General features: G+C 41.7%; 2 protein-coding genes across 3 annotated transcripts in view; one reads left to right on the top strand and one right to left on the bottom strand.

The window, feature by feature from the left end:
- Positions 1-6,587, bottom strand: part of RTP1 (receptor transporter protein 1) — a 62,697-nt gene extending 56,110 nt beyond the window's left edge. For both annotated transcript variants that reach the window (XM_050776507.1, XM_050776506.1), the window contains exon 1: positions 6,241-6,587. The gene's annotated coding sequence lies outside the window, so the exon portion shown is untranslated. The remainder of the gene's footprint in view (positions 1-6,240) is intronic.
- Positions 6,588-6,654: 67 nt separating this feature from the next.
- On the top strand, positions 6,655-25,984 carry RPL39L (ribosomal protein L39 like). The gene is made up of 3 exons (XM_050776516.1): positions 6,655-6,901; positions 19,044-19,109; positions 25,602-25,984. The coding sequence occupies exon 3, from the start codon at positions 25,630-25,632 to the stop codon at positions 25,783-25,785; it is 156 nt and encodes a 51-aa protein (XP_050632473.1). The 5' UTR covers positions 6,655-6,901; positions 19,044-19,109; positions 25,602-25,629; the 3' UTR covers positions 25,786-25,984.
- Positions 25,985-26,248: the final 264 nt, after the last annotated feature.

Raw genomic sequence — 26,248 nt, forward strand, 5'->3', positions numbered from 1 at the left:
AAAGTTTGGAACTTCCTAAAGACTTGTTGAATGGTTTTAACCAAAATGCTGGTCGTGTTATGGACAATGAAGTCCAGGCTGAGGTGGTCTCAGATGGAGATGAGGAACTTTTTGGGAGCTGGAGCAAATGTTACTGTTGCTATGCTTTAGCAAAGAGACTGGTGACATTTTGCTCCCGCCCTAGAGATCTGTTGAACTTTGAACTTGAGAGTGATAATTTAGGGTATCTGACAGAGGAAATTTCTAAGCAGCAAAGCCTTCAAGAGTTCATCTGGCTTTTCCTGAAAGCATACTGTTATATGTGTTCACAAAAAGATGATTTGAAATTGGAACTTATGATTAAAAGGGAAGAAGAGCATAAAAGTTTGGAAAATTTGCAGCCTGACCATGAGGTAGAAAAGAAAAACCCATTTTCTGGGAACAAATTCAAGCCAGCTGCAGAAATTTGCATAAGTAACAATGAGCTGTCATAGCCAAGACAGTGGGGCAAATATCTCATTTCCATGTCAGAGATCTTCAAGGCAGTCTCTCCCATCACAAGCCCAGAGGCTGAAGAGGGAAAAATCATTTTGTGGGCCAAGCTCAGGACCCTGCTGCTCTGAAATCTCACAACTTAGTGTCCTGTGTCCCAGCCACTCCAGCTCCAGACCTGACTAAAAGGGACCAACGTACAGTTTGGGCCATGTTTCAGAGGGTGCAGGCCCCAAGCCCTGGCAGCTTTCATGTGGTGTTGGGCCGTGGGTGCACAGAAGACAAGAGTTGAGGCTTGGCAGCCTTTGCCTAGATTTCAGAGGATATATGGAAACACCTGCATGTCCAGTCAGAAGCCTGCTGCAGGGGCGGAACCCTCATGGAGAACGTCTACTAGGGCAATGCAGAGGGGAAATGTGGGGTTGGAGCCCCCACACAGAGTCCCCACTGGTGCACTGCCTAGTGCAGCTGTGAGAAGAGGGCCACCATCCTCAGACCCCAGAATGGTAGATCCATCCACAGCTTGCACCTTGTGCCTGGAATAGCTGCAGACACTTAACACCAGCCCATGAAAGCAGCCATGGGAGCTGTATCCTGCAGTGTCACAGAGGTGGAACTGCCAAAGGCCTCTGGAGCCTACATTTTGCATCAGCATGACCCGGATGTGAAGCATGGAGTTAAAGGAGATCATTTTGCAGCTTTAAGATTTAATGACTGCCCTTTTTGGATTTTGGACTTGCATGGGGCCTGTTTTAGACAATTTCTCCCATTTGGAACGGGAACATTTAGCCAATACCTGTACCCCCATTGTATCTTGGAAGTACTGACTTGCTTTTGATTTTACAGGTTCATTGGTGGAAGGGAGTTGCCTTGTCTCAGATGAGACTTGGGACTTGGGCTTTTGAGTTAATGCTGGGATGAGTTAAGAATTTGGGGGACTGTTGGGAAGGCATGACTTGTTTTGAAATATGAAAAGCACATGAGATTTGGGAGGGGCCGGGGTGGAATGATATGGTTTGGGTACGTGTCCCTACCCAAATCTCATCTTGAATTGTAATCCCCACATGTTGAGGGAGGGACCTGGTGGGAGGTGATTGGATCATGGCAGGAGTTTCCTCTATGCTGTTCTCATGATAGTGAGTGATTTCTCATGGGCTGGTTTCTCCCGTGCTGTTCTCGTGATATGAGTGTTTTCACGTGAGATCTGCTTGTTTGATAAGTCTGGCAGTTTCTCTCTCTGTCGCCTGTCTACACCTTGTGAAGAAGGTACTTGCTTCCCCTTTGCCCTCTGCTGTGATTGTAACTTTCCTGAGGCCTCCTCAGCCACATGGAACTGTGAGTCAGTTAAACCTCCTTTCTTTATAAATTACCCAGTCTCAGGTAGTATCTTTATAGCAGTGTGAGAATGGACTAATACAGCAGGCAGAAAAGAACTCACACCTTATACACAAATTAATTAAAAATGGATCACAGACTTAAATGTAAAATGTCAAACTATAATACTTTTAGAAAAAAAATAAGAGAAAATCTTTAAGATCTAGGGCTAGGCAAAGAGTCTTAACACTGAAAACATCACTCGTAAGAGAAGATTTGATAAATGTAACTTCACCTGTTAAAAACTTTTGCTCTGTGACAGACCCTGTTAAGAGAATGAAAAGGCAAGCTACAGAATGGGAGAAAATATTGGTAAAACACGTATCTGAGAAAGGCCTAGCATTTTGAATATAAAAAGAGCTCTCAAAATTCAGTAGTAAAAAGAAACAAACATGGTAATGAAAAGAGATTTTACTGAAGAGGATACACAAGATTGTAAATTGGCAAATGAAAAAAGATGTTCTATATCATTAGCCATTAGGGAAATGCAAATTAAAACTACAATGAGATATTGATATATACCTACCAAGGTTACTAAACCAAAGAAGTGACAACATCAAATTCCGGTGAGGATGCAAAGAATCACTCTTATTTTACTAGTGGGAAAAAAAAATGATATGGCCACTCAGGAAAACAGGTTGTCAGATTCTAAAAATTTAGCATGCAACTACCATATGGCTTAGGAATTGCACTTCTGGGCATTTGTCTCAAAGAAATAAAGACTCGTGTTCACACAAAAACCTAGACACAAATTTTATAGCAACTTTATTCATAATTAGCCCAGATGTCCTTCAACTGATAATGGTTAAACACACTGTCGATATTATGGAGCATTACTCAGCAATAAAAAGACACAAACTACTGATACAGGCAATAAACTGGATGAATCTCCAGAGAATTATGCTGAGCAAAAAAAAAAAAAAAAAAAAAAGCCAATCCCAAAAGGTTGCATGCTATAGTTCTCCTTTATATTGCAATCTTGAAAGGACAAGGTTCTAAAAATGGAGAACTAATGGCATATAGGAGGGGTGGAAGCAGGTGGAAAGTTGGTGTGCCTATTAAAGAGCACCGTGAGGGATTCTTAGGGTGATGGAAGTGTTCTGTATCTTGACTGCAACAATGCCAGTATCCTGGTAGTAATATTATTGTAGAGTTTTGCAAGGTTTTACCTTTTGGAGAAACTGGGCAAAGGGCACAAAGAATCTCTGAACTATTTTTCTTTCTTTCTTTTTTCAGAGACAGGGTCTCTGCCAACCAAGCTGGAGTGCAGTGATGTGATCGTAGCTCACTGCTGCCTCGAATTCCTGGACTCAAGTCATCCTCCCGCCTCAGCCTCCCAAGTAGCTGGATTACAGCTGCACACCACCATGCCCAGTTAACTTTTAATTTTTTGTGGACACAGGATCTTGCTGTATTACCCAGACTGGTCTTAAACTCCTGGGCTCAAGTGATCCTCCCACCTTGGCCTCCCAAAACACTGGGATTATAAGCATAAGTCACCACACTCAGCCCCTATACTACTTCTTAGAACTGCAGGTAAATCTGCAATTATCTTGAAATGAAAAGTGTAAGTTTAAAAGGCTGATTGCTATACTTTGGACATTTGTCCCCCAAACCTCATATTGAAATTTGATCCCTAATGTTGGAGGTGGGGCCTAATAGGAAACGTTTGGGTCCTGAGGTTTAAGGTGGATCCCTTGTGAATACATTAATGCCCTCTCTGGACGATGGTGACCTCTCACTCTTAGTTCTTTCACGATATGGTTTGGCTGTGCCCCAGCTCAAATCTCATCTTGAATTGTATTTCTCATAATCCCCACATGTTGTGGGAGGGACCCAGTGGGAGGTAATTTAATCATGGGGCAGTTACCCTAATGCTGTTCTTGTTATAGTGAGTGATTCTCATGAGGTCTGATGGTTTTATATGGGGCTTTTCCCCCTTTTGCTCAGCACTTCTCCTTGCTGCCACCATGTGAAGAAGGACATGTTTGCTCCTTCTTCTGCCATGATTGTAAGTTTCCTGAGGCCTCTCTAGCCATGCAGAACTGTGAGTTGATTAAACTGCTTTCCCTTACAAATTATCCAGTCTCCGGTATATCTTTATTATCAGTGTAAAAATGGACTAATACACCTTGAGAGCTGGTATTTCAAAGGAGCCTCCCTCTCCACTCTCTCTTGCCTCCTCTTTTGCCATGTGATCTCTGCACAAGCTGCTCTTTACCATGAGTGGAAGCAGTTTGAGGCCCTCACCACATGCAGATGTGGGCGCCATGCTTCTTATACAGCCTGCAGATCATGAGCCAAATAAATCTTTATAAATTATCCAGCCTCAACCGTTCCTTTATAGCAACGCAAATAGACAAAAACGGTGATAGAGAAGGAGTTTTTTGTTGTTGTTGTCCTCAAAATTACTGACAAGGAATACAATGGGGTGTTAAGATTTTACACACACATTATTTCATGATGATAAATTTTAAAATCATATCCCAATGTCATTATTTGAGCCTCAGCTGTAGTTGGGTAGAAAAGTATCAAGCTTTTGGCAACTGGTTGCATTGTTCACCAACGCTAAGTCACCAAGCTTAAAACATCACAACAATGAATTTAATCAGTGAACAATGAAATGTTATCAAGTCCATTCACAAAATTAAAAGCAGGACCGGCATAGTGGCTCACCCCATAATCCCAACACTTTGGGAGGCTGAGGCAAGTAGATCACCAGAAGTAGGGAGTCTGAGACCAACCTGGCCAATGTGGTGAAACCCCTTATCTACTAAAAATACAAAAATTAGCCAGGCATGTTGGCATGCACCTGTAATCCCAGCTACTTGGGAAGCTAAGGCATGAGAATTACTTGAACCTGGGAGGCAGAGGTTGCAGTGAGATCGCACCACTGCACTCCAGCCTGGGCGACAGAAACTCCTTCTCAAAGAAAAACAAACAAAAAAACTATAAAGAATCTCCTGAGTATTTTTAAATCTTACATTAACAACAAATAAGAGTTTGAATGTCTTATCCTGCATATGGAAATCAAGTCTTTGAAGAAAAAAGTTTTTTTTTTGTTTTTTTTTGGAGAGAGTCTCACTCTGTCACTAGGCTGGAGTGCAGTGGCGTGATCTCCACTCACTGCAACCTCCGCCTCCCGGGTACGAGTGGTTTTCCTGCCTCAGCCTCCCGAGTACCTGGGACTACAGGCGCGTGCCACCACGTTTGACTAATTTTTGTATTTTTAGTAGAAACGGGGTTTCACCATGTTGGCCGAGATAGTCTCAATCTCCTGACCTCATGATCTGTCCGCCTCGGCCCCCCAAGGTGCTGGGATTACAGGTGTGAGCCACTGCGCCCAGCCAGAAAAACATTTTAAAATACTTTGTACACTATTTGAAATGACTATGGAATGCTTTGTTTCAATCAATTTTAAAAAATGGGAAATTGCCTTATCTTTTAGATACATTTAAAATGTCAAAGTCCTCCTTAAACTTCAAGAAAATAAAATCAATCTCCTTAAAACGAACCAATTATGATGAATTTGTCAAAATATTTATATTGTGTTAACCTAATTTACCAAGACGTTTCAAATTTACATCTCTGCATCAGTTAAAGACAGATTTACAAATATACTGATTTTCTTCAAATACAGTGTTTGAAGTTACGATGATTAGATTTAAAGATATGTGTGATCAGTTTATGATTATGTAAAATAACATGTCAATAGTTACAGGATAATGCAGGTAGGTAAGACACCTGTTCTACTATTGTGTGATTTCAGGATTTAACTGGTGTAATTAGGAAAGGTTTTAGATCTAATTTGAACTGTCATATCCACTTTTTTTTTTTTTTGAGATGGAGTCTCACTCTGTTGCCCAGGCTGGAGTACAGTGGCATGATCCCAGCTCACTGCAACCTCTGCCTGCAGGGTTCAAGCAATTCTCATGCCTCAGCCTCCCGAGCAGCTGGGATTACAGGCACCCGCCACCACACCCGGCTAATTTTTGTATCTTTGTAGAGACAGGGTTTCATCATGCTGGCCAGGCTGGTCTCAAACTCCTGACCTGAAGTAAACCGCCCACCCTGGCCTCCCAAAGTGCTGGGAAGATACACTTCTAATCACAGTATTTCCAACTATATATTTGGTAGAAACAGTTGAAATTGCCATTGCAGTTACAGCAAAGGTAACAAGAGGTAAATTTCTAATATGTAACAGGAGAGTTGACTTTTCATCTAATTAGCACCAAAATCATTAAATCTGTATAGATATTTGCATTAGCAGAAATCCCATTTAGTTCATGTTGTTTTTAAATAAAGTGACTCATTTAAAATTTAGTTGCATTTTAAAAATCTGTGTTATGGGAGTGGTAATATTGATTCCAGGCAGGGAGATGAGTGAGACATTACCAGATGAGAGGCAGGGATGGAGCTGAGTGGTCCTCCTGGTCTCCAATGGCCTGGCGGTGGCGCGATGGGAGGGAGAGCGCCCCCTGGAGGCCTAGGCGGTTCCTGGCTCGTGTGCCCGCGGGAACCCAAGCAGTCAGCCTCTGGCCCCGCCAGGGCGTACGAATCCTTTCCTCGTTTATCCAGTATTAAGTCACGCTGTGTGCTAAGTGCCGTGGCCAGGCAGCAGCTACACAACGAGCTGAGGTAAAATAGAGAACTAAGGAAGAATGGGGGACCCCAAAGCCAACTTGGTGACATCACACGCCGGAGTCGGACCCACGGCCCCCGGGCCACAGCTCAGAGGGGCGGGACCGCCCGGACCGGGGCGGGGCCGGGGCGGGGCCAGGGCGGGGCCTGTCACCAGGGAAACCGCCCTCCTAGTGTCCGCGCGCGGCGGTTGAATTGCGCCCAGCGAGACAACGGCCTGCGAACGCCAGTTAGGGGAGAGGCGTCTCGGAGACTCAGAGACACCAAGGCCCCTGCGACGAGGTGGCTGCCGCTAGGGGGCGTCAGGACGACGGACCGGGTTCGAGTTGGACCCGCCTTTTCCGCCCGCGCCCCAGGCCCGTGCAGTTCGGCATTCGCGTCCGAGAGCGGGAAAGAAGCAGTGGCCAAGGCGCCGGTAAGTAAAAGTCTGTCCTCACCGGCCGCCTGGGCCCGGTCCGCCCAGCGAACAGGGCGGCGTGAGGGTCACGGGCTGGAAACAATGCCACAGCTCAAGCCGACTCCAATAGTAGTAGCTTTTTTGTTGTTTTTTTGAGACAGCGTCTCCCTCTTTTGCCCAGACTGGAGTGCAGTGGTGTGATCTCGGCTCACTGCAACTTCCGCCTCCGGGATTCAAGCGATTCTCCCGCCTCAGCCTCCCGAATAGCTGGGGTTACAGGCGCGCGTCACCACACCCGGCGAATTTTGTATTTTTAGTAAAGACGGGTTTCGCCATATTGGTTAGACTGGTCTTGAACTTCCGACCTCAGGGTGATCCGCCCACCTCGGCCTCCCAAAGTGCTGGGATTACAGGCGTGAGCCACCGCGCCTGGCCTACAGTACTGGCTTCTACAGGCCACTCAGGCACCGCCTGTTTCTAGCTTGGAGAAAGGGAAACCGACAATAAAGTAGCCTTAAAGGGATCCATGTTCCGGCCTGCCACCTTTTCCGATGTCAGTGTTGTCCAACTGGTGTCCCTAGAATTACCCAGAATGTGCGTGGCACTGATTGATCCGTGGTTTAATCGGCAGAACCAGGTGTCTTACCTACCTGCCTCATCTGCTCACTGCCCCTTTCTAAGGCGTTCTCACAGCCGCACACACTTTCTCTCCCTCCATTAATTCCAGTAGGTAAGATTTTGGAGTCTCCTCTAAGGTCCCCAGTTTCTCGAAGATAGCCCAAGGAATCTCGCCATTTCCTTGCCTTTTACACATCTGGATTCATCCAGAGACGTAAACCCTGACCACCACTAGCTTCAAAGGGGTCCGACCCGTGCAGTCACATGGGGCTTAGAAGGGCCCTGTACTTATTTTCGTGCTCTGCTATGGCCATCTTGAAATTCTTAATTTTTAAACCAGCACCCGTCTCCCCTCCCTGCCCCCCACACACATTTTCATTTTGCACTGGGCCTGGCCTTAATTCTCATTTTCTCAAAGGCTGCCATACAACTATAAAAATACAGTTAAAAGAGATTCTTCTGTAGACGTGTCAGTAGTCACTAGGACATCAAGAGACAGGTGGCATGATTCTGTTAACTAGCTAGGAGTTGTTGGAATCATAAAGCCTTTGTGATCCAATGCCCACCCTCCTCCCCTTCTCAATTTCGGAACCTGAGAGACTGCTTAGAGAAAACCTGAGAGGTTGTAAAGCTGAGCCGTCCAGTACCAAAACTCACTGAACCACATGTAGCTGTTCAGCACTTGAAATGTGGCTGGTCTGAAAAAAGATGTGCTACAAACGTAAAACGCATACCAGCTTTTAAATTCTTTTGTTTTCCTTTTTTTTTTTTTTTTTTTGAGACGGAGTATCCCTCTGTCGCTGGAGTGCAGTGATGCAATCTTGGCTCACTGCCACCTCTGCCTCCCAGGATCAAGTGATTCTCCCGTCTCAGCCTCCCGAGTAGCTGGGATTACAGGTGCCCACCTCCACACCGGGCTAATTTTTGTATTTTTAGTAAAGACGGGGTTTCACCATGTTGGCTGTGGTTGGCCAGGCTGGTCTCGAATTCCTGACCTCAGGTGATCCGCCTGCCTCAGCCTCCCAAAGTGCTGGGATTGCAGGCATGAGCCACCACACCCAGCCAATTTTTCTTTTTCTTTTTTGGAGACAGAGTCTTACTCCGTTGCCCAGACTGGAGTGCAGTGGCCCAACCTCGGCTCACTGCAACCTCTGCCTCCTGGGTTCAAGTGATCCTCCTGCCTCAGCCTCCCAAGTAGCTGGGACTACAGGCATGTGCCACCACGCCGGCTAATTATTTTGTATTTTTAGTAGAGATGGGGTTTCACCATGTTGGCCAGGCTGGTCTCGAACTCCTGACCTCAGGTGATCCACCTGCCTTGGCCTCCCAAAACGCTGGGATTACAGGTGTGAGCCACTGGGCCTGACCCTTTTTTTTTTTTTTTTTTTTTTTTTTTTTTTTTTGAAAGAGTGTTGTTCTGTTGCCCAAGCTGGAGTGCATTGACTTAATCATGACTCATTACAACCTCGACCTCCTGGGCTCAAGCATCCTCTTGCCTCAGCCTCCTGATCACAGGCATGCACCACCATGCCCAGCTAGTTTTTAGTTTTTGTGTAGAGATGAGGTCTCACTATGAGAAACATACTCGGGCTGGTCTCAAACTCCTGAGCTGAAGCAATCCTCCCGCCTCCCAAAATGTTAGGATTACAGGTGTGAGCCACTGCACCCAGCCTAAAGTCTCATTTTTAATTTAAAATATTTTATCCATCTTTATATTAATTACATGCTTAAATGATACTTTAAATAAGTCAGATTAAATAAAATTATTCAAATTAATTTCACCTGTCCCTATTTATTTTTAAACATGACTCCTAGAAAATTTTAAATTGTAAGTATATGGGACTCACATAATATTTCTTTGGGAAAACACTATTATGAAAGTTTTAAGATATTGGAAACTTCTTATAATGTTCAGAAAAACTGCTTTCCCGCCCCCCCAAAAAAAAACTCACATTGACCCTTATTATCTCCCAGAAAATACCACTACCTACTCTTATTCTATGTGATCCATATCAAACAACCTTACTAACCTAGCTTAACTCAAAGGCCTTGGCAGTTAAAGAACCACAGCCTAACTACAGATGGTCTAGGACTGCAGAATTATAGTCACTTTTAAGAGAAAGGCTCAAACTTCCCCAGCTGTTGCATTAGACCAATTCAGTTGTTGGCAGACCTATCTCTACTGTTTTGGCTGTTTGTCTCGTTTTGCATAAGTAAACTGTAAAGAAATTATAGAGAAAGGAAGAAAGACGTCATCAAGGAGGGTGGTCACGTCACCAACTTTCACTCCAAATTATATTGTTACAAACTCTGGCATTGCAGCATCCTTGGCCTTACTTCTTTTTGTCAGTCACTCCACTTAGCTTTAGTGAAGAAATTGCCGAAGCTCTAGTCTGAAGCATAGATAGGGACAGAAAATGATCTCTAAATTTAAACTTTCACTTGAGCAGTCTCCATTAGTTATGGAATATAAAATGGGTGGACTCCCGTATCTTAACCTTTCTTTAGTGTTTTGAATGGCTCTCAAAAGCAGTGTGATGCAGGAAGATGTTAGCTCTACATCAGTATGTACTGGATGAGGTCCTAACCCAGTCCTCCTAGAGCCTCTAGTTCCATGAAAAATAATAGGAAAAGAGTTCTTGCTGTTAGTTCACATGAGTGCTGGTTGTTCAAAAGAACCTGGCATCTCTCTCTTGCTCCCTCTCTCGCCATGCAACATGCCTGCTCCTCCTCTGCCTTCTACCAAGAGTTAAAGCATCAGAAGCCTAGCAGATGCTGGTGCCATGCTTGCACCGCCTGCAAAACTGTAAGCCAAATAAAATTCGTTATGAATTGCCCAGCCTCAGGTATTCCTTTACAGCAACGCAAAATGGATCCACACACGTGGTTTATGTCTTCCTCTGGAAAGATAAGGCTCTGTTTGTGAGCTACCTCACCCACGAGTGTGTTTTGCCTATTCACTGCTTACCCATCTGTATTAGTCTTCCACGCCGCTGATAAAGACATACCCTAGACTGGGCAATTTACAAAATAAAGAGGTTTATTGGGCTTACGGTTCCACATGGCTGGGGAGGCCTCACAATCATGGCAGAAGGCAAGGAGGAGCAACATCTTACGTGGGTGACAGAAGGGCAAACAACTTGTGCAGGGAGACTCCCATTTTTAAAGCCATCAGAGCTCAGGAGACTTATCCATCACAAGAACAGCACAGGAAAGACCCGCCCTCATGATTCAATTACCTCCCACCGGGTTCCTCCTATGACACATGGGAATTGTGGGAGTTACAATTCAAGATGAGATTTGGGTGAGGACACAGCCAAACCATATTACCATCTCATCATGAGGCTCAGTCTCAGCTATGCTTCTGAACTGCTTTGCCTCAGGAGCCACAGTATTTGACAAAGGCTTAGAAGCTGGATCTCCACCCCAGTAGACACCTGCAGGTGACTGAAATGAGATTGCCCCATCAGGGTGGGAGGATCTATCATCATACAGCCATGTAATTTCTTAAGAAATTAAGAAAGGTTTAAGCGAAAAAGCCTTGGCAAGTTGAGTTGGGAAAGAATGTCTACCACTGGCTCAAATTACTGCCTTTCTGAGGCTTCTCTTTCACCCAACATGCAAAGGTCAATCAGATCTGCAACAGCACCTTTCAACCATGATCAACCATGATCGGGTCAGCACTCTGAGATAGGATTGAGGTGTGTACACCACAGAATGCAAAATATGTGGGAATCCCTGGAAGCATGACAGAGGTGGGAACTGGAAGTTGAAGCTTAAGCATTCCTCCTGGCACTGAGAAAGGCTTGGTCTTGTCCTGATCTCTGGCTTTTGGTAGTGAAGCCACTTGGGCCTGTAGTTTTGTTACAAGATTTTTAACTACACAATTCAACATCTTTAATAGACATAGAACTACTTAGGTTATGCACTTACATGAGCTTTGGTAGTACCCATCTCGTAAGAAATTTGTCCATTTCCTTACAAGACTTTGATGACTAAGTTGACTTTATGGGCATACAATAATTTGTGATATTATTCTATCTGTTTAATGTCCTGAGACCTGTAGCATTATCCCCTTTATCATTGCAGATGTTGGTAATTTGTGTCTTCTCTCTCTTTTTTTTTTAATCAGTCAGGCTAAAGTAGTTTGGGCAATACTGACATTTTGAGCTGGATAATTCTTTGTCATATGGAACTCACCTGTGCATTGTAGGATGTTCGGCAGCATCCCTGGCCTCCACCCACTAGAGGTAGCAGCACTCCTCCAGTGGTGACAGCCGAAAACATCTCCAGACATTGCCAAATGTCTCCTGAAAGGCAGAATTGCCCCTGGTTGTACACCACTGCTTTAAACTACTTTATCTCTGTTACCATGTTTTCTGTTTCAAGCATTTTCATTTAATGTATACAAATTTTTATATGCTGAAATTCCCCTCTGGTCATTCATGTTCCTGTCTATTTTTTTCCACTAGAACCTTCAATATATATGATTAATATATTAATCAAATTTATTTTAAGTTCCCTCTCTCTTAGTTCTAACACTTAGGTTATCTGTGAGTGTGGTTCTGTTGATTACTTTCCCTCTTCACAATGAATTGTTTTTTTCTTTTTCATGCTCATAATATTTTATCAAATGTCGAGCATCTTGTGTAGGACAGTGGGGGGTTGAGATAATCTGTGCCCCAAAATAAGCATGCTTTTTCTGCTAGGTCAGTAATGTGGGGTCTTGAATCAGTCTACTCAGTAGTTAAGCCGGGTTTGGGTTTTATTGGTCCATCTTCAGTACACCAGCAGGTTCGATTTCCTCTATTACCTTATGCTTAGGGTAGCGTGCTAGAGGGATTTTCTCAATATCCTATTTCATTCTTAGCTTCCAGACTTCACATTGAGCCTGTACCACACAGGAGTCTCTCTCCATGCTTTTGCCTTTCACCCTGCTTGTTACTTGGTGCTTGCTATCTTGGTAGAGGAGGCCAGAAGACTATTGGTCATCCTGGTCCAACCTCAGTCTTGGGTAAGGAATGGTCTGGGCAGAATTTTTGCCTTTTCCACAGTAAGAGCTTACTTCCCTGTATCAGTCTGATTTCACACTGCTATAAAGAACTACCCGAGATTGGGTAATTTATAAAGGAAATAGGTTTAATTGACTCACAGTTCCACATGGCTGGGGAGGCCTCAGGAAACTTAACAATCTGGCAGAAGGCAAAGGGGAAGCAAAGCACATCTTAGGTGGTGGCAGGAAAGAGAGAGAGTGAAGGGGAAAGTGCCACTTTTAAACCATCAGATCTCATGAGATCCTCCTCACTATCACAAGAACAGCGTTGGGGAAACTGCCCACATGATCCAATCACCTCCCACCAGGTCCCTCCCTCGACAGGTGGGGATTACAATTTGAGATGAGATTTGGGTGGGGACACAAAGCCAAACCATATCATTCCCCTAACAGATCTGCATCACCAAGGGAGGCTCTCTCTAGTCTCCTGCCTTGTGCCAAGTCTTTTTCATCAGTACCCAGTAGAGATGATGGAAGAGAGACTGAAAGTGGAAGCAAACTGTCTTTATGTCTGAGGCTTCCAGGGTTTGGTTTTGTTTGTTTGTTTTAATTATTATACTTTATGTTCTAGGGTACATGTGCACAACGTGCAGATTTGTTACATATGTGTACATGTGCCATGTTGGTGTGCTGCACCCATTAACTCATCATTTACATTAGGTATATCTCCTAATGCTATCCCTCCCCACTCCCGCTACCCCACAACAGGCGCCAGTAATGTTCCTCTTCCTGTGTCCAAGTGTTCTCATTGTTCAATTCCCACCTATAAGTGAGAACATGTGGTGTTTGGTTTTCTGTTCTTGTGATTGTTTGCTCAGAATGATGGTTTCCAGCTGCATCCATGTCCCTACAAAGGACATGAACTCATCCTTTTTTATGACTGCATAGTATTCCATGGTGTATATGTGCCACATTTTCTTAATCCAGTCTGTCATTGGTGGACATTTGGGTTGGTTCCAAGTCTTTGCTATTGTGAATAGTGCCGCAATAAACATACGTGTGCATGTGTCTTTATAGCAGCATGATTTATAATCCTTTGGGTGTATACCCAGTAATGGGATGGCTGGGTCAAATGGTATTTCTAGTTCTAGATCCTTGAGGAATCGCCACACTGTCTTCCACAATGGTTGAACTATTTACAGTCCCACCAACAGTGTAAAAGTGTTCCTATTTCTCCACATCCTCTCCAGCACCTGTTGTTTCCTGACTTTAATGATCACCATTCTAACTGGTGTGAGATGGTATCTCATTGTGATTTTGATTTGCATTTCTCTGATGGCTAGTGATGATGAGCATTTTTTCATGTGTCTGTTGGCTGCATAAATATCTTCTTTTGAGAAGTGTCTGTTCATATCCTTTGCCCACTTTTTGATGGAGTTGTTTGTTTTTTCCTTGTAAATTTGTCTGAGTTCTTTGTAGGTTCTGGATATTAGCCCTTTGTCAGATGAGTAGATTGCAAAAATTTTCTCCCATTCTGTAGGTTACCTGTAAAGCCAAAATTGACAAATGGGATCTAATTAAACTAAAGAGCTTCTGCACAGCAAAATAAACTACCATCAGAGTTAACAGGGGTTTTATGCTCTCATGCTAGTCCACACTTGACCTTTAGCAATTCATTAACAATTTTAGCTGAATTCTTACCAGCGTATGAGGTACTTGATGTCTCTTCGTCAGTGCTCATGTCCCTTTGCTCCTTTGCCAGGCCAGTCTTTCCTTGGATTTCAAGCTACTTTATTGGTCTGTGACCTTAGGTAGGGTGACCAGTTGTTCCAGTTTGCCTGAATCTGAGGAATTTCCCAGGATATGACTTTTAGTTCTAATATGGGGGAAGTCCAGTTGGTCTTCCTAACCTCAGTCCTCTGAGTTTCAGGAAAAATTATTTCGTAGTTTTCTGGTTGTTGGCATAGGAGCGATGCTCTTTCTAGGTTTCTACATCCTGGGCAGAAGACAAATTACTGAAATATTTATGCATGTTGAATATGGACAAAAGTGGCACTTGAGATAGTGAGAAACCATACGGGGGAAACATCTGTTTCTTACTAAAGCAGGGGGGTTCTTGTGAAATCTTCCCTAAAATAGAGAATAAGCAAAATCATTTCAGCATCTGCCATTCTTTTGTCTGTCAGCATCAGATTTATCTGATTGCCTAAATGAATGCTCGTTGAAGAGCTGGGTCCACACCTATTCCTTCTACACCTGTAGTCAGCATTCAACCAGCACCAGACTTACACTTTCCCCCAGCAACTGAGCATCAAAAATCTTTTGCTAGATTTTTGAGCAAAATTTTTTTCAAAATAAAAATCTGTATTCTCTCTCATCAAAGGAAAATGGCTGAGTGTAGCAGTAATCTTCGAATATTAATATTGACCATTTCTGGGTGAATAAGCCCATGTGTGTACACATGCATGTATAATCTTGCTATCAGCTGCCTGGGGGCATATTTGGTTTATGTTGCCGTGGGCAGTACCTCTGGTATTGTGTTTTTTATTTCAGATATTGTGGGAACCAGGAGTATTTCTGACTCCTACAATCATCACTAATGGTTATGTGGTAGGCAGCCTCCAGGAAATGCTCTGTATCTGGTGTGATGACGAAAGCTTTATCATGTACTCAATTACTCTTTTGAGCATCCTTGAGTATCCAAGAAAAATATAACCTCTTGAGGATCTTATGGTCTGTGTATGTGATATCTTCCTATTAAATAGTCAAGATAGTGACATTAGTACAATAGAATCAACACAGAAATCTTAAAACTGGGAACATTTATAATTTCAACAACTGTAGGCTTTATACAGCTGTAGATATAAAAATAACAGCTAAGACCTGTATTATGTTTTTTATGTGCCAAGCATTGTCCTAAATGTTTTATACTCATTGCTACACTAAATCTCTACCTATATAAGCTTCATAACAACCCTATGGTGTTGAATGTTATTATCCACATATTACAGATTAGAAAAATAAGGAACAACAGGGCTAAGAAATGTTTTCAAGGTCACACTAATAGCAAGTGGTGGCAGTGAGACTTGAGCCTGTGCAGTTTGTTTCCACAGTTCTTTTTTTTTTTTTTTTTTTCCTTAATGAGAAGGAGTCTCACTCTGTCTCCCAGGCTAGAGTGCAGTGGCGTGATCCTGGCTCACTGCAACCTCCGCCTCCTGGGTTCAAGCAATTCTCCTGCCTCAGCCTCCCAAGTAGCTGGGATTACAGGCACCTGCCACCACGCCTGGCTAATTCTTGTATTTTTAGTAGTGATGGGGTTTTACCATGTTGGTCAGGCTGGTCTTGAACTCAAGACCAGGTGATCCGCCCGCCTCAACCTCCCGAAATTCTGGGATTACAGGCATGAGCCACTGTGCCCGGCTCTCCAGAGTTCTTTTTAACCACTGTGACAGTGGTCGCAAATACAGAAGACAGAAAATATTTCAACTTGCAGGATGATGTAGAGAAAGTGAGAGTTGTATATGTGAAAAAAAGCCTTTTAAATACCACTTTGATTTTAGGCCATGTGCCAACCAAGGAGGTACAGAAAGCTGAAAGAGAACTTGCTAAGGAAAATAAGTTAGCAAGTGGTACAGTGATGCCCTGGGCTCATAAGTCAACAAACAGCATGAAATATACAGACAGTTGTGCCCATTTGATGGAAATGTCATGTGACGCAGATGACTCAGTAACAGTGGAAGTGCTAAAAAAAGAAAAGAAAAAAACTTGCAAGAACAGCCCTACCTCTGCATATAAAATACTTGAGTACTTTCAGTTTCAAAATTAAAGATTGCTCAGAAACTACTTGCCATACAGAAGAAATTTAGGATGAAAATTTTTATCAAATGATTGAGAATGTGTTAGGTCATTCTTAGATTGCTATAAGGAAATACCTGAGACTTGGTAATTTATAAAAAGAGGTTTAATTGGCTTGTGGTTCTACAGACTGTCTAGGAAGCATAGCACTAGCATCTGCTCTGCTTCTGAGGAGGCCTCAGGGAGCTTTTACTTATGGCAGAAGGTGAAATGGGAGCAGCCATGTCACATGGCAAAAGCAAGAGTGAGAGAAAGAGTTGGGGAAATGGAAGTACCACACACTTAAATTACCAGACTCACAAGAACTCACTGTCACGACGGCAGCTCCAAGCCACGAAGGATCCATTCCCACAACCCAGACACCTCCCACCAGGCCCCACCTTCAGCACTGGTGATTGCAATTCAGCATGAGAATTGGGCGGGGACAAATATCCAAACTATTAGGTTGGTGCAAAAGTAATTGTGGTTTAATACATCAGAGAATAAAACCAATGAATGGAAAGTAGAAAGAACTTTGCTTTGAAGATGACATCATGGATGTGATCAACTCACGTGAATCAAAGTAGATTCACAAATGAGTAGAATATCTCACAAACCCTGAGACTGGTTCTTGTAAGAGAATACATAGGAAAGACAGGACAGTCAACAAGAATATTCAAAGCATTTGGCGAGGGTGGAGTAGGATGATTGATTTTCAAGTCAACTGATTATTACAACAAAATATATGTAGGAGATGAAGTATTTTAGCCTAGCCCAAGGGAAATCACTAATATCCTCTCTATACTTACTGGGTAACCTAGATGATACAATATAGCTCTTATTAAGTGGCACTTATATATGTGTGAGTCTGATATTCTCACAGAGGCACAAAAAAAAAAAAAAAGCTGGGGGGTGGGAGGGTATAGTGGTGACCTGGGAGTAAGGAGGAAAACTCAGATTGTGTTAAAAGATACAATGCAGAAATTTTGTAGGTTGGTTTCTTAAGGTTAACTTTATAGTCCAAAAGGTAGAGAGTGTTGATAATCCAGTACAATTTGTAGACATTAATGAAAAGATACTCCATACTTTGTGCTTTACTGTAACACATTTTATCCTTAAGACAAGGTAAACAACCATTTAATGTAACAAGCTTAGCTAAGTCTTGATAATTTAGAATTTTCTACTCAAAATAATTGAGTGAGGATGTCCTTTTGTAGAACGAATTACATGTTTAAGGTATTGTTGTCAATGAGGAGGAGGAGGAGCACTGCTGTCCTAAGATCAACTCTATTCTGAGGCCATGGTTATTCTTTTGTTTAAAAAAAAAAAAAAGATTATTACTTTCCAAATAGACGTATCCCGGAGAACACTGGGTTTGAGGCTTGGTGAAGGTTACATTTTGAGTAAAGGACACAGAGGACATTGAATTGGCAGTGTTCAGTGTGTGTGGTTTTTCATGTCTCCCCAAATCCTCCCAGGAGATGTATTTAGGCTGCTAAAACCCACTGTTTTACCTGCTCAGGAAGCGAGCTTATCAAACATCTTTTATCCTCAAGTATATTATCTTGAAATTGCAGCGTATTAACTCACATGGTTGCAAAAACTGCCTTTCACTTGTCTGACCATCTGGATCTAACATTCAGTATCCATGAACAATCCTTGCTAAGCTATCATCATATCATCACTGTCTTGCCACATTGCCTGCAGTTGATATGATAATGATTAGGCATCATAACATAGAGTCATTTTGCAACAGTGGAAGGAGAGGACGTTGTAAGGGATGTGTGCATACAGCTCTCTGCAAGCAAGAGGTATAATGGGGCTGAGCAAAGCAACAGGTATAATAGGGTCCGGCCAGGTGTTACTACATAAATGGGGAGACGTATCTGGACTTCAGATGTGTTGTGATGTTTACAGGCATAACAAAACCCAGCTGCATATTTTTTTGTCATAGCCTCAGCCAGTAGCTTGCCACAGGGAGGCGTTACACACAGACCTTGCTGTGGGAACTATTTGGTTGTTCAAATACCTGTCTAGTACATCACCAGGCATAGGCAGCTACTGACTAGCTGCCAGAATCAGTAACTATAATAACTGTTACAGGCCAGGCATGCTGGCACATGCCTGTAGTCCCAGCTACTCAGGAGACTGAGGTGGGAGGATGGCTCAAGGCCAGGCATTTGAAGCTGCAGTGAGCTAGGATCATGCTACTGTTGTCCAGCATGGACAACAGAATGAGACCCTGTCTCAAAAAGAGAGAAAGAAATGTATATAAAAAAGCTGTTATAATGGTTTCCTCACAAACGAAAGGTGAGGAGGGCTTGTATAATAACTATGTTGATACCATGAATCAAAAAATGGCAAATATTACTGTTTTTTGAAGTTTTTGGAAGAATCTAATTCCCAAAAAGAGCCTATTTTTCATAAACACAAGAAACAGGTGTACACATCCCAGATTTTATTAATGTTGTTCGAGGGTTTGTGAGTGGGAATTCAAAAGCAAGCACAGGCTGCACTGCTCAGTTTAATATTATATATTTCAATTTTTTTTTTGTCATTGCCTCTCTTTCTGCAAAAAGACTTCCTATATTTTCTCTTAAGGTTTTCACAAATTTCAGGCCAATTGATGAACACTACTTTCACCCACAGGTAAGGTTTAACTGAAAATAGTAAGATCTTGCTGTTGCTCTTACACACTGGATATTTTCTTTTCAGATTTTATTTGGAGAGAAGCAAGCATAACTTTGCCTCTTTGGAGTAGGAAATTCTGACTTGAAAAAGGTAGGATTTTCTTCCTCTTTTTTTCAACTTGTGAAAAAAATTAAAGTGTAGTTTTCAAAAGTGGACACGTTGTTAAAAATTTAAGATAGTTTATTTTTAGTTTTGTAGATACTTGTAAATTAGGGATGAAGGCTGTAGATAGTATATCTGAATTTTAAGCAATGCTTTAAATATGGTTTTCAGAAACTTAAACTTTTCTCGTCTTAATTTTCAAAACTATTTAATTTTGTGAACTAATTACATTTCAAACTAAAGTGAAAGGAGTTATGTCTTGGAACTTGACAAACTTTTACATTTTATACTTTAGGCACTGATTATAAATCAAGGTGGCAGGATGATGGTAGACAGGATTTACGCCATGACATTTGAACTACATGATTGAATGGGAAAGGGAAACCAGTTATCTCATTATACATTAAAATAGGCACTAAAGTGTAAATGTGTAGTTTAACAATGACACCTGTATAATTACTACCCAGGCTAAGAAGTAGAAAATTACCAGCATTCTAGGAAATATATGCATATTGCTTCTAAGTAACAGCCCTTCTCCTCCCCACAGGTGACCACTATCTTTACCTGTATACTAAAATTCCTTTTTTCATACCAGTGGTTCCCAAAGTTTGGTCTGGCATCAGCTTCATCTGGGAATCTGTTAGAAATGCAAATTCTTGGGTTCATTCTCTGATCTATTACATTTATGTATTTTTTATGGGATGCATATTTATATGATAAAATATAAAGCAATGATTCTCAAACTTTAACATGTATCAGAATGACCTGAATGGCCTTTTAAAACACAGATGCTGGGTCCTACCTAGAGTTTCTAATGATCTCTTTCTATTGTCTGTTTTAATCATTGATTCCAATTTTCTTATATGCTGGATATGTTTGACCCTCTGCTAGTCATTGCACTTGAAATGTCATTTTGTGGAAATAATTGTCTGGCCTACAATTAAGCTACTTTGCCCCAAAGATCACACGTATTTGCTTTTGTTGGGTACCTGCAGGTACTACAAGTTTGGGCCCACCTGTTCAAAGTTTGATATTTCCTGGACAACTCAGAGGAGTCTCATCACATTCAGATTATTACAATTCTTGTTCACCTTCACTCTGAAATTTTGGATCCCAGATTGTTGTAGGAGAAGGTCTCCTGACAGACTCCCTAACTTTTATGAACCCAGGGTTTTGTTTTCAATCTCCTCTGTACCCTGAAAGGCTGTCAAAATGGAGGTCCTAATGTTCTGGGATTAGCAGTGCTTTCAGTGAAAAAGTGGCTTCAGGCTTGTTTACTTCTCTTGATTCTTTGCTTCTCTTTACTCCTGGCCTGATAATTCCTTACTATTTTGTAATCTCTTTGAGGCTTTTTAAAAGATTGTTTGAAATATATTTTACCCAGTTTTCTAGTTGTTTTGTTTTCAGCTGTCGGACTGACCTAAATAACCTAGGCCACCGTTACTAGAAATGGAAAATAAATTAATAGGGCACAGTATTTTTCAAAGTACTGTGGTTTTTCAAAACATTAAAAAGCAATAGATGGGCTGGGCATGGTGGCTCAAGCCTGTAATCCCAGCTACTTGGGTGTGTGAGGCAGGAGAATTGCTTGAACCCGGGAGGCGGAAGTCGCAGTGAGCCAAGACGGCGCCATTGCACTCCAGCCTGGGCAACAAGAGTGAAACTCCGTCTCAAAAAAAAAAAAAAAAGCAATAGATGTTTATATTTTTGGGAACAAAAAGTTCTTTTTGTTAGTCTACAACTTTAATCAGACATGGGACACACAAGATGGTTTGGATACAAAAACCCTTTTTTGTTAAAAGATTCCCAGAGTTCCATATTTAAAAATATTTTATGACCTTTAACCTTATGACCTTAAATACTGATATAACCTTTAACCACTCCAGAGTGCTCTGATATTTACACAGTGGGTTCCAGAAGTGCTTCCCACAACTTCAGAAAGCCTCACAAAATGCAGAGGTGTGCCTAGTACAATATCCACTTCACGATTCATGATACTGATATCAAACACTAGGGTCTCAGTCTAGGTCCCATTGCTTGCCGCACGAAAAGAAGCAAGTGTTGCCAGGGAAGGCTTTATTATTTTACAGTTGATGTCAACCAGAGAGAACAGAGCCAAACCTCAAATCCATGTCCTTGCTCCAAGCAAAGTTAGGGGTTTATATAGTGAGGAAGGAAAACAGGAGCGCAAGGAAGAGGAGTTGATCAATAGGCAGCAGGTGGTCGAATGGGGGATCTAGTATCTCACTGTAACCACGTGCACAAAGACAGTGATTAGGGCTGGGTAAGGAAGAGGAAGTGGTCAACAGGCAGCAGGTGCGTCTGGGTCTGGGTGCAGCGATTCAGAAAGCCACAAGATGCAGGAACTCCCAGTTCCGAGCTACAAATAACAGAGGGTGCTTTTCACATCACACAGAGGCTTTCTAGCCATGGCACTTCTTAAGTTACAAGGCAAGTTATGGCCAACCTCCATCCAACCCTTAGTTGATAACTTATGTTTAAAACAACATATTGACCTTTAAACCAATATGACACCACCATTATTACTTTCACACAATTTATCTCTTAAAAATCAAAATATTGCTCTCACAAGTATAAAATTTCTTAATATAAATTTCCATTTCTTATTATAAAATCCTACTTTATGAAAAGATGTGGAGAGCCAGGACCACCATGAAGCCCACTCAGTTTAACCACTTCCTTATAGATATATCTTATTGCATCCCATGTGTTTTGTTGTCTGGGATATAGGTATTTTCCTTACATAGTAGCACATGTTCCTCCTCTCTTCCTAGCTAGAATATGATCTAAAGACATGTGATTTTAGACCACATTTATTATGGCTACCATTTCTTTGGTATTACTTTTGCATAGCTGGTCATATATAATAGCTGTATCACTGATTGCTGAGGTTGCCCAGTCAACTGAACTTTGGAAATTACATAACAAATTCTGTTTCTGAGCCTAATAAGAATTTTGAGGAACCATTTAATGGCCCTAGTTGTCTAGTTATGCCCAAATAGCTGCCACTACTGTATTCCTCAGGCAGCCATTGGTGTGCCCATGACCCCTATATCCAGTAAGTAGAAGAATGAGGAGTGGGCCTATACTTTTTGCCAAAATCTGGAGTCCAATTTTTGATATTCGATGTAGATGTTAAAGAATGGGACCCTTATGAGCACCCTGATGTTACAAGCACTAGTGCCTATTCCTGTGAACTCTCAGAATCATCTAGATATGGCTGAAGATTATGCTTAGGACAGCAAGGGTCAGGAAATGTATGTCTTGGGGTTTAGGGATAGATCATCTTCCTGGCAGCTCCAGTTAAATGGCCGAGTATGATTGCATCTGATAGAGATTTGATAAATCTCATGAGCCTCCATCTCCACATGTGCTTTCTTTCACCTGCAGCAGGCTTTCCATTTATGATCACTTAATAAACTTCTCCTTTGCATAGGCTATCCAGGTTCTAGAATTTGCCCAGTTTTTAACTTGGTACCATGATTCCCCATCTCTCAGTTTTCTAGAATGAAGTGCGTATCTCCAGTACTTGGGATCTATATCACACTGTATTTGTAGCCTCTAGACTAATTATATAACTTGGCATATAGCCAGAGGTATGTGATTCAGTATTTTCTTGAGAAAATTTAACTCCTGCAGGTCCTCTGAATCACCCGAGATGTGTAGGGCAATAAGTGTAATCATTCCTTTTAAGGTAAAACTGCCTTCATAACCATTACTATTGTACTAGAATGAGGACTACTGACTTACTGGCTATAAGCTTATTTCAGTTGGTATTATAACCAGTTCTTTCAGTTCTTTTACTGTCTCCAATGCAGATCAGATATCTCTTTGAGTTTCTTTTTAAAAGTTTCCATGAGAGTTAGTTCTAGCTAAGAGCTGTATGTCACTGGCATTGAACTGTTAGGAAATACCTGGTCAGAGCTCCTAGCCCAAAGTGTCTCCAAAGGTGAGCACCCTATCATCCAGTTCACTGGAAACTAGTACTTGGAATAGTGCAGTAAACTCTTTGTCCTACTGTAGTTCTTTATCTTACTACAGTAAATTTTTCTTAGAGAAGACTTTCACACAAGATTGGCTTCAAGAACCCTAACCAGTACAACCAGGGTTCCCAAGGGAGAGGATGTTAGACCCTGGGTTTGTTGGCAACCCAGTCCAGTTCTTTCCCTGCATTCTTGAAAGCTTTTCTTCTGAAGTGGTTAGAGCCAAGTAGTCACTGATAGAGATTGTGTAGCGGGAATTCATATACAAAGGGTAGAACAGGGTCTGCTAGATAGCTAGCTAAAGTCAGCATGTGGTAAATTTAGGAAGAACTGTGATTGGTAGCTAAAGGTTCTTTGCTGCTAATGTACGGGAAGAAAATAAAAGGATTGGACAGAAATAGTAGTGTGCCTTCCCTATCTTTATCACCCATTTGTCATTTTCAGGCCTATTTGTTATTCTCTTAACCTGTAGACTCTACAAGGATACTTATGGCTTAGTTTCCAGTGTTTTATGTTTCATGAAACATTTGTATCTCAACCACACCCCACCCTATACCCCAACTTACTTACCTACTTATCTGTTCCTTGCACATAAAGTCTCCTGCTCCTGGAAGTTCCCAGTGGGAAGGTGTACAAATCTGGGGACATTGGCCTCCCCACTAGGGCAGTTGTCTCAGAAGTGTCTGAAGTTTGGATATTAGGGTTGAAGGGCAGACAGTACAATTAGCACTCTTATTTCTTCTAGTATTTCCTTACCATGATATTTATGGGTTGCCCATCACTTTGGGCTTTTTTTTCCACCCCATTTTTCAATACCTAGACTAATAAGTATTTCTATTGAGAACTTCCTTTTTCTCTTTTTTAAATTTCCCTCTATTTTCTTTTGATTATTTTGAGAGCTGAAATTCACAGAAGTATCCTAAATTATCTTTTCCCAAATTGTTATAGGAAAGACTGCTAGTTATCTACTCTGCTATTCATTCTTCTTCCTTTTTCTTTAGCAGAACCTGATTTGTGTGGGGTTGGGGGCACCATGTACTCAGCTAAAAAACTATAGTGCCCATCCTTCATTACTGATAAGGATGGCAGTGGAACACGGTTCTTGCCAACAAGGTGTAATCAAAGGTATTGAGAGAGATACGTAGTAAAGCTCCTTAAAAGCCAGTAGCCTCACAGTGTGTAGTCTTTTGCCTTTCTTTCTTTCTTTCTCTTCTTCCTGCCTGTATGTTCGGGGAGATGCTAGACATAGAATAGACATCTCACAACAGTGAGCCATAAGAAAGAAGTCAAGATAATAACTTGGGCCACATCTGAAAAGACTGAGTTAGACACTATGTGTGAACTCAGACAGTCAGAAACCAGTCATACTTTTTGCACGCTACCACTATCCCCATTATCTTAGGGTTAGAAAAAACTGCCTTTATCATGACAGATTCATACAGTTTGTATATCTCCAACACTGTTTGCAGTAGGACTTTACTGCCGTCATTTAATTACTCTCACAATCTGAATATAGACATTATTTTGCACTGGAATCATTAAAAATAACTCCTTGTGTCTCTGTGCCCCAGGTTCATATTCCTTAATTATGGAGGGCCCAAGATCTTTAAAGGGAGTGGTAGCATGCAATTCAGTAGATGGCAATGTGGTCAATTTTGATAATTAGATAAAAATATTAGTATGCACAGCCAATGGCTTTTAAAATAGTAATAACATGAAAGTACCATGAGGTAGTTTTACAGTGAATCGCATGTTTTAAATGTATACATTCATGTTTTAAGTGTTGTGGGGATGAATTACTTGTTTTATAGATTTCTATTTTCAACCATATTTTCCTATTCTGTACTATTTGCCATACTAGAACACCGGAAAAGATTTAAGACCTCCAAATGTAAAGGGTTATTGAGAAAGAGTTGCCAAAAAAGGGTCACATATTAGTTAGATAAGTTGTAGTTTCAAAATAATATCTCCGATATCTCAGTTTATAGAAAGACAATATTCTGCATATACATCTGTCTTAACTGGAAGGCTCTTATTATATTAAGTTGTTAATATTGGAGCTTTTTCTAGCTAGATGGGATAATAGTTTTTTTAGTGTTCTGTTGCTTTAATTTTTCTGTGATGAACTGGTATTACCTGTTTGTAACTTTTTTAAAAGTTGAAAAACATTCCTCTTGATGGACATTTAACAAGAGAAGCAGAAGTATGCTGCTGAGAAATGAGTAGCATCAAGTCAGGAACAGGGGGAACAAAGGGACTCCTGCCTTTGCTGCTGATCCACCAGAACAGCCATCAGACTCCTCAGACTGCTGCTGGCTCCTGAGCTGTTCCTGAGCTGCCTGTGGGATCCTGAGTGGCAGTGAGCGCTCACTGTGACACCAAAGATCCTCTTTCTTGTCTTGTTATTTCTTCATGTTACCCTATCCTATTCTATGTTAATAATGTCTCCGTCTCTCTCTCTCTTTCTCTGCCATAGTGGTGTGTGGTTGACTCTGTTTCTCACCATGTCTTCTCACAAGACTTTCACCATTAAGCGATTCCTGGCCAAGAAACAAAAGCAAAATCGTCCCATCCCCCAGTGGATTCAGATGAAACCTGGTAATAAAATCAGGTACAACTCCAAAAGGAGACACTGGAGAAGAACCAAGCTGGGTCTATAAGGAGTCGCACTTGAGATGGCACACATATTTATGCTCTATCAAGGTCACGATCACCTTACGATATCAAGCTGAAAATGTCACCACTCTCTGGATAGTTGTACATGTTTTACTGGGAATATATTTTTCTCTTTTTCTATATGTTCTGTGCTAGTAGGGTGGATTCAGTAATAAATATGTGAAAGCTTTTGTTTCAAAAATGTCTCTGTCTAGAAACTGTCCCTTCATTTATTCAATAAACATCAGGATCTGTGCTATATGTCAAACCCCTGGGTAATGCTGAGGATAAATGCTAAGCCAAATAGACCTTCAGCCTGTGGTGAGAGGGATAGATGCTACTCAGATCATACAGATGTATACAGTGGAACAAAATGAGATCAGGACTACAGAGGAAAATAAGACAGAGGAGGCAGAGTTCCTGGGCAAGTGGGGAGACCCACTTTATGCCTTCAGTATGTGTTCAGAA

The sequence above is a fragment of the Macaca thibetana genome, chromosome 2, assembly GCF_024542745.1.
Source record: "Macaca thibetana thibetana isolate TM-01 chromosome 2, ASM2454274v1, whole genome shotgun sequence".
NCBI classification, from domain to species: domain Eukaryota; kingdom Metazoa; phylum Chordata; class Mammalia; order Primates; family Cercopithecidae; genus Macaca; species Macaca thibetana.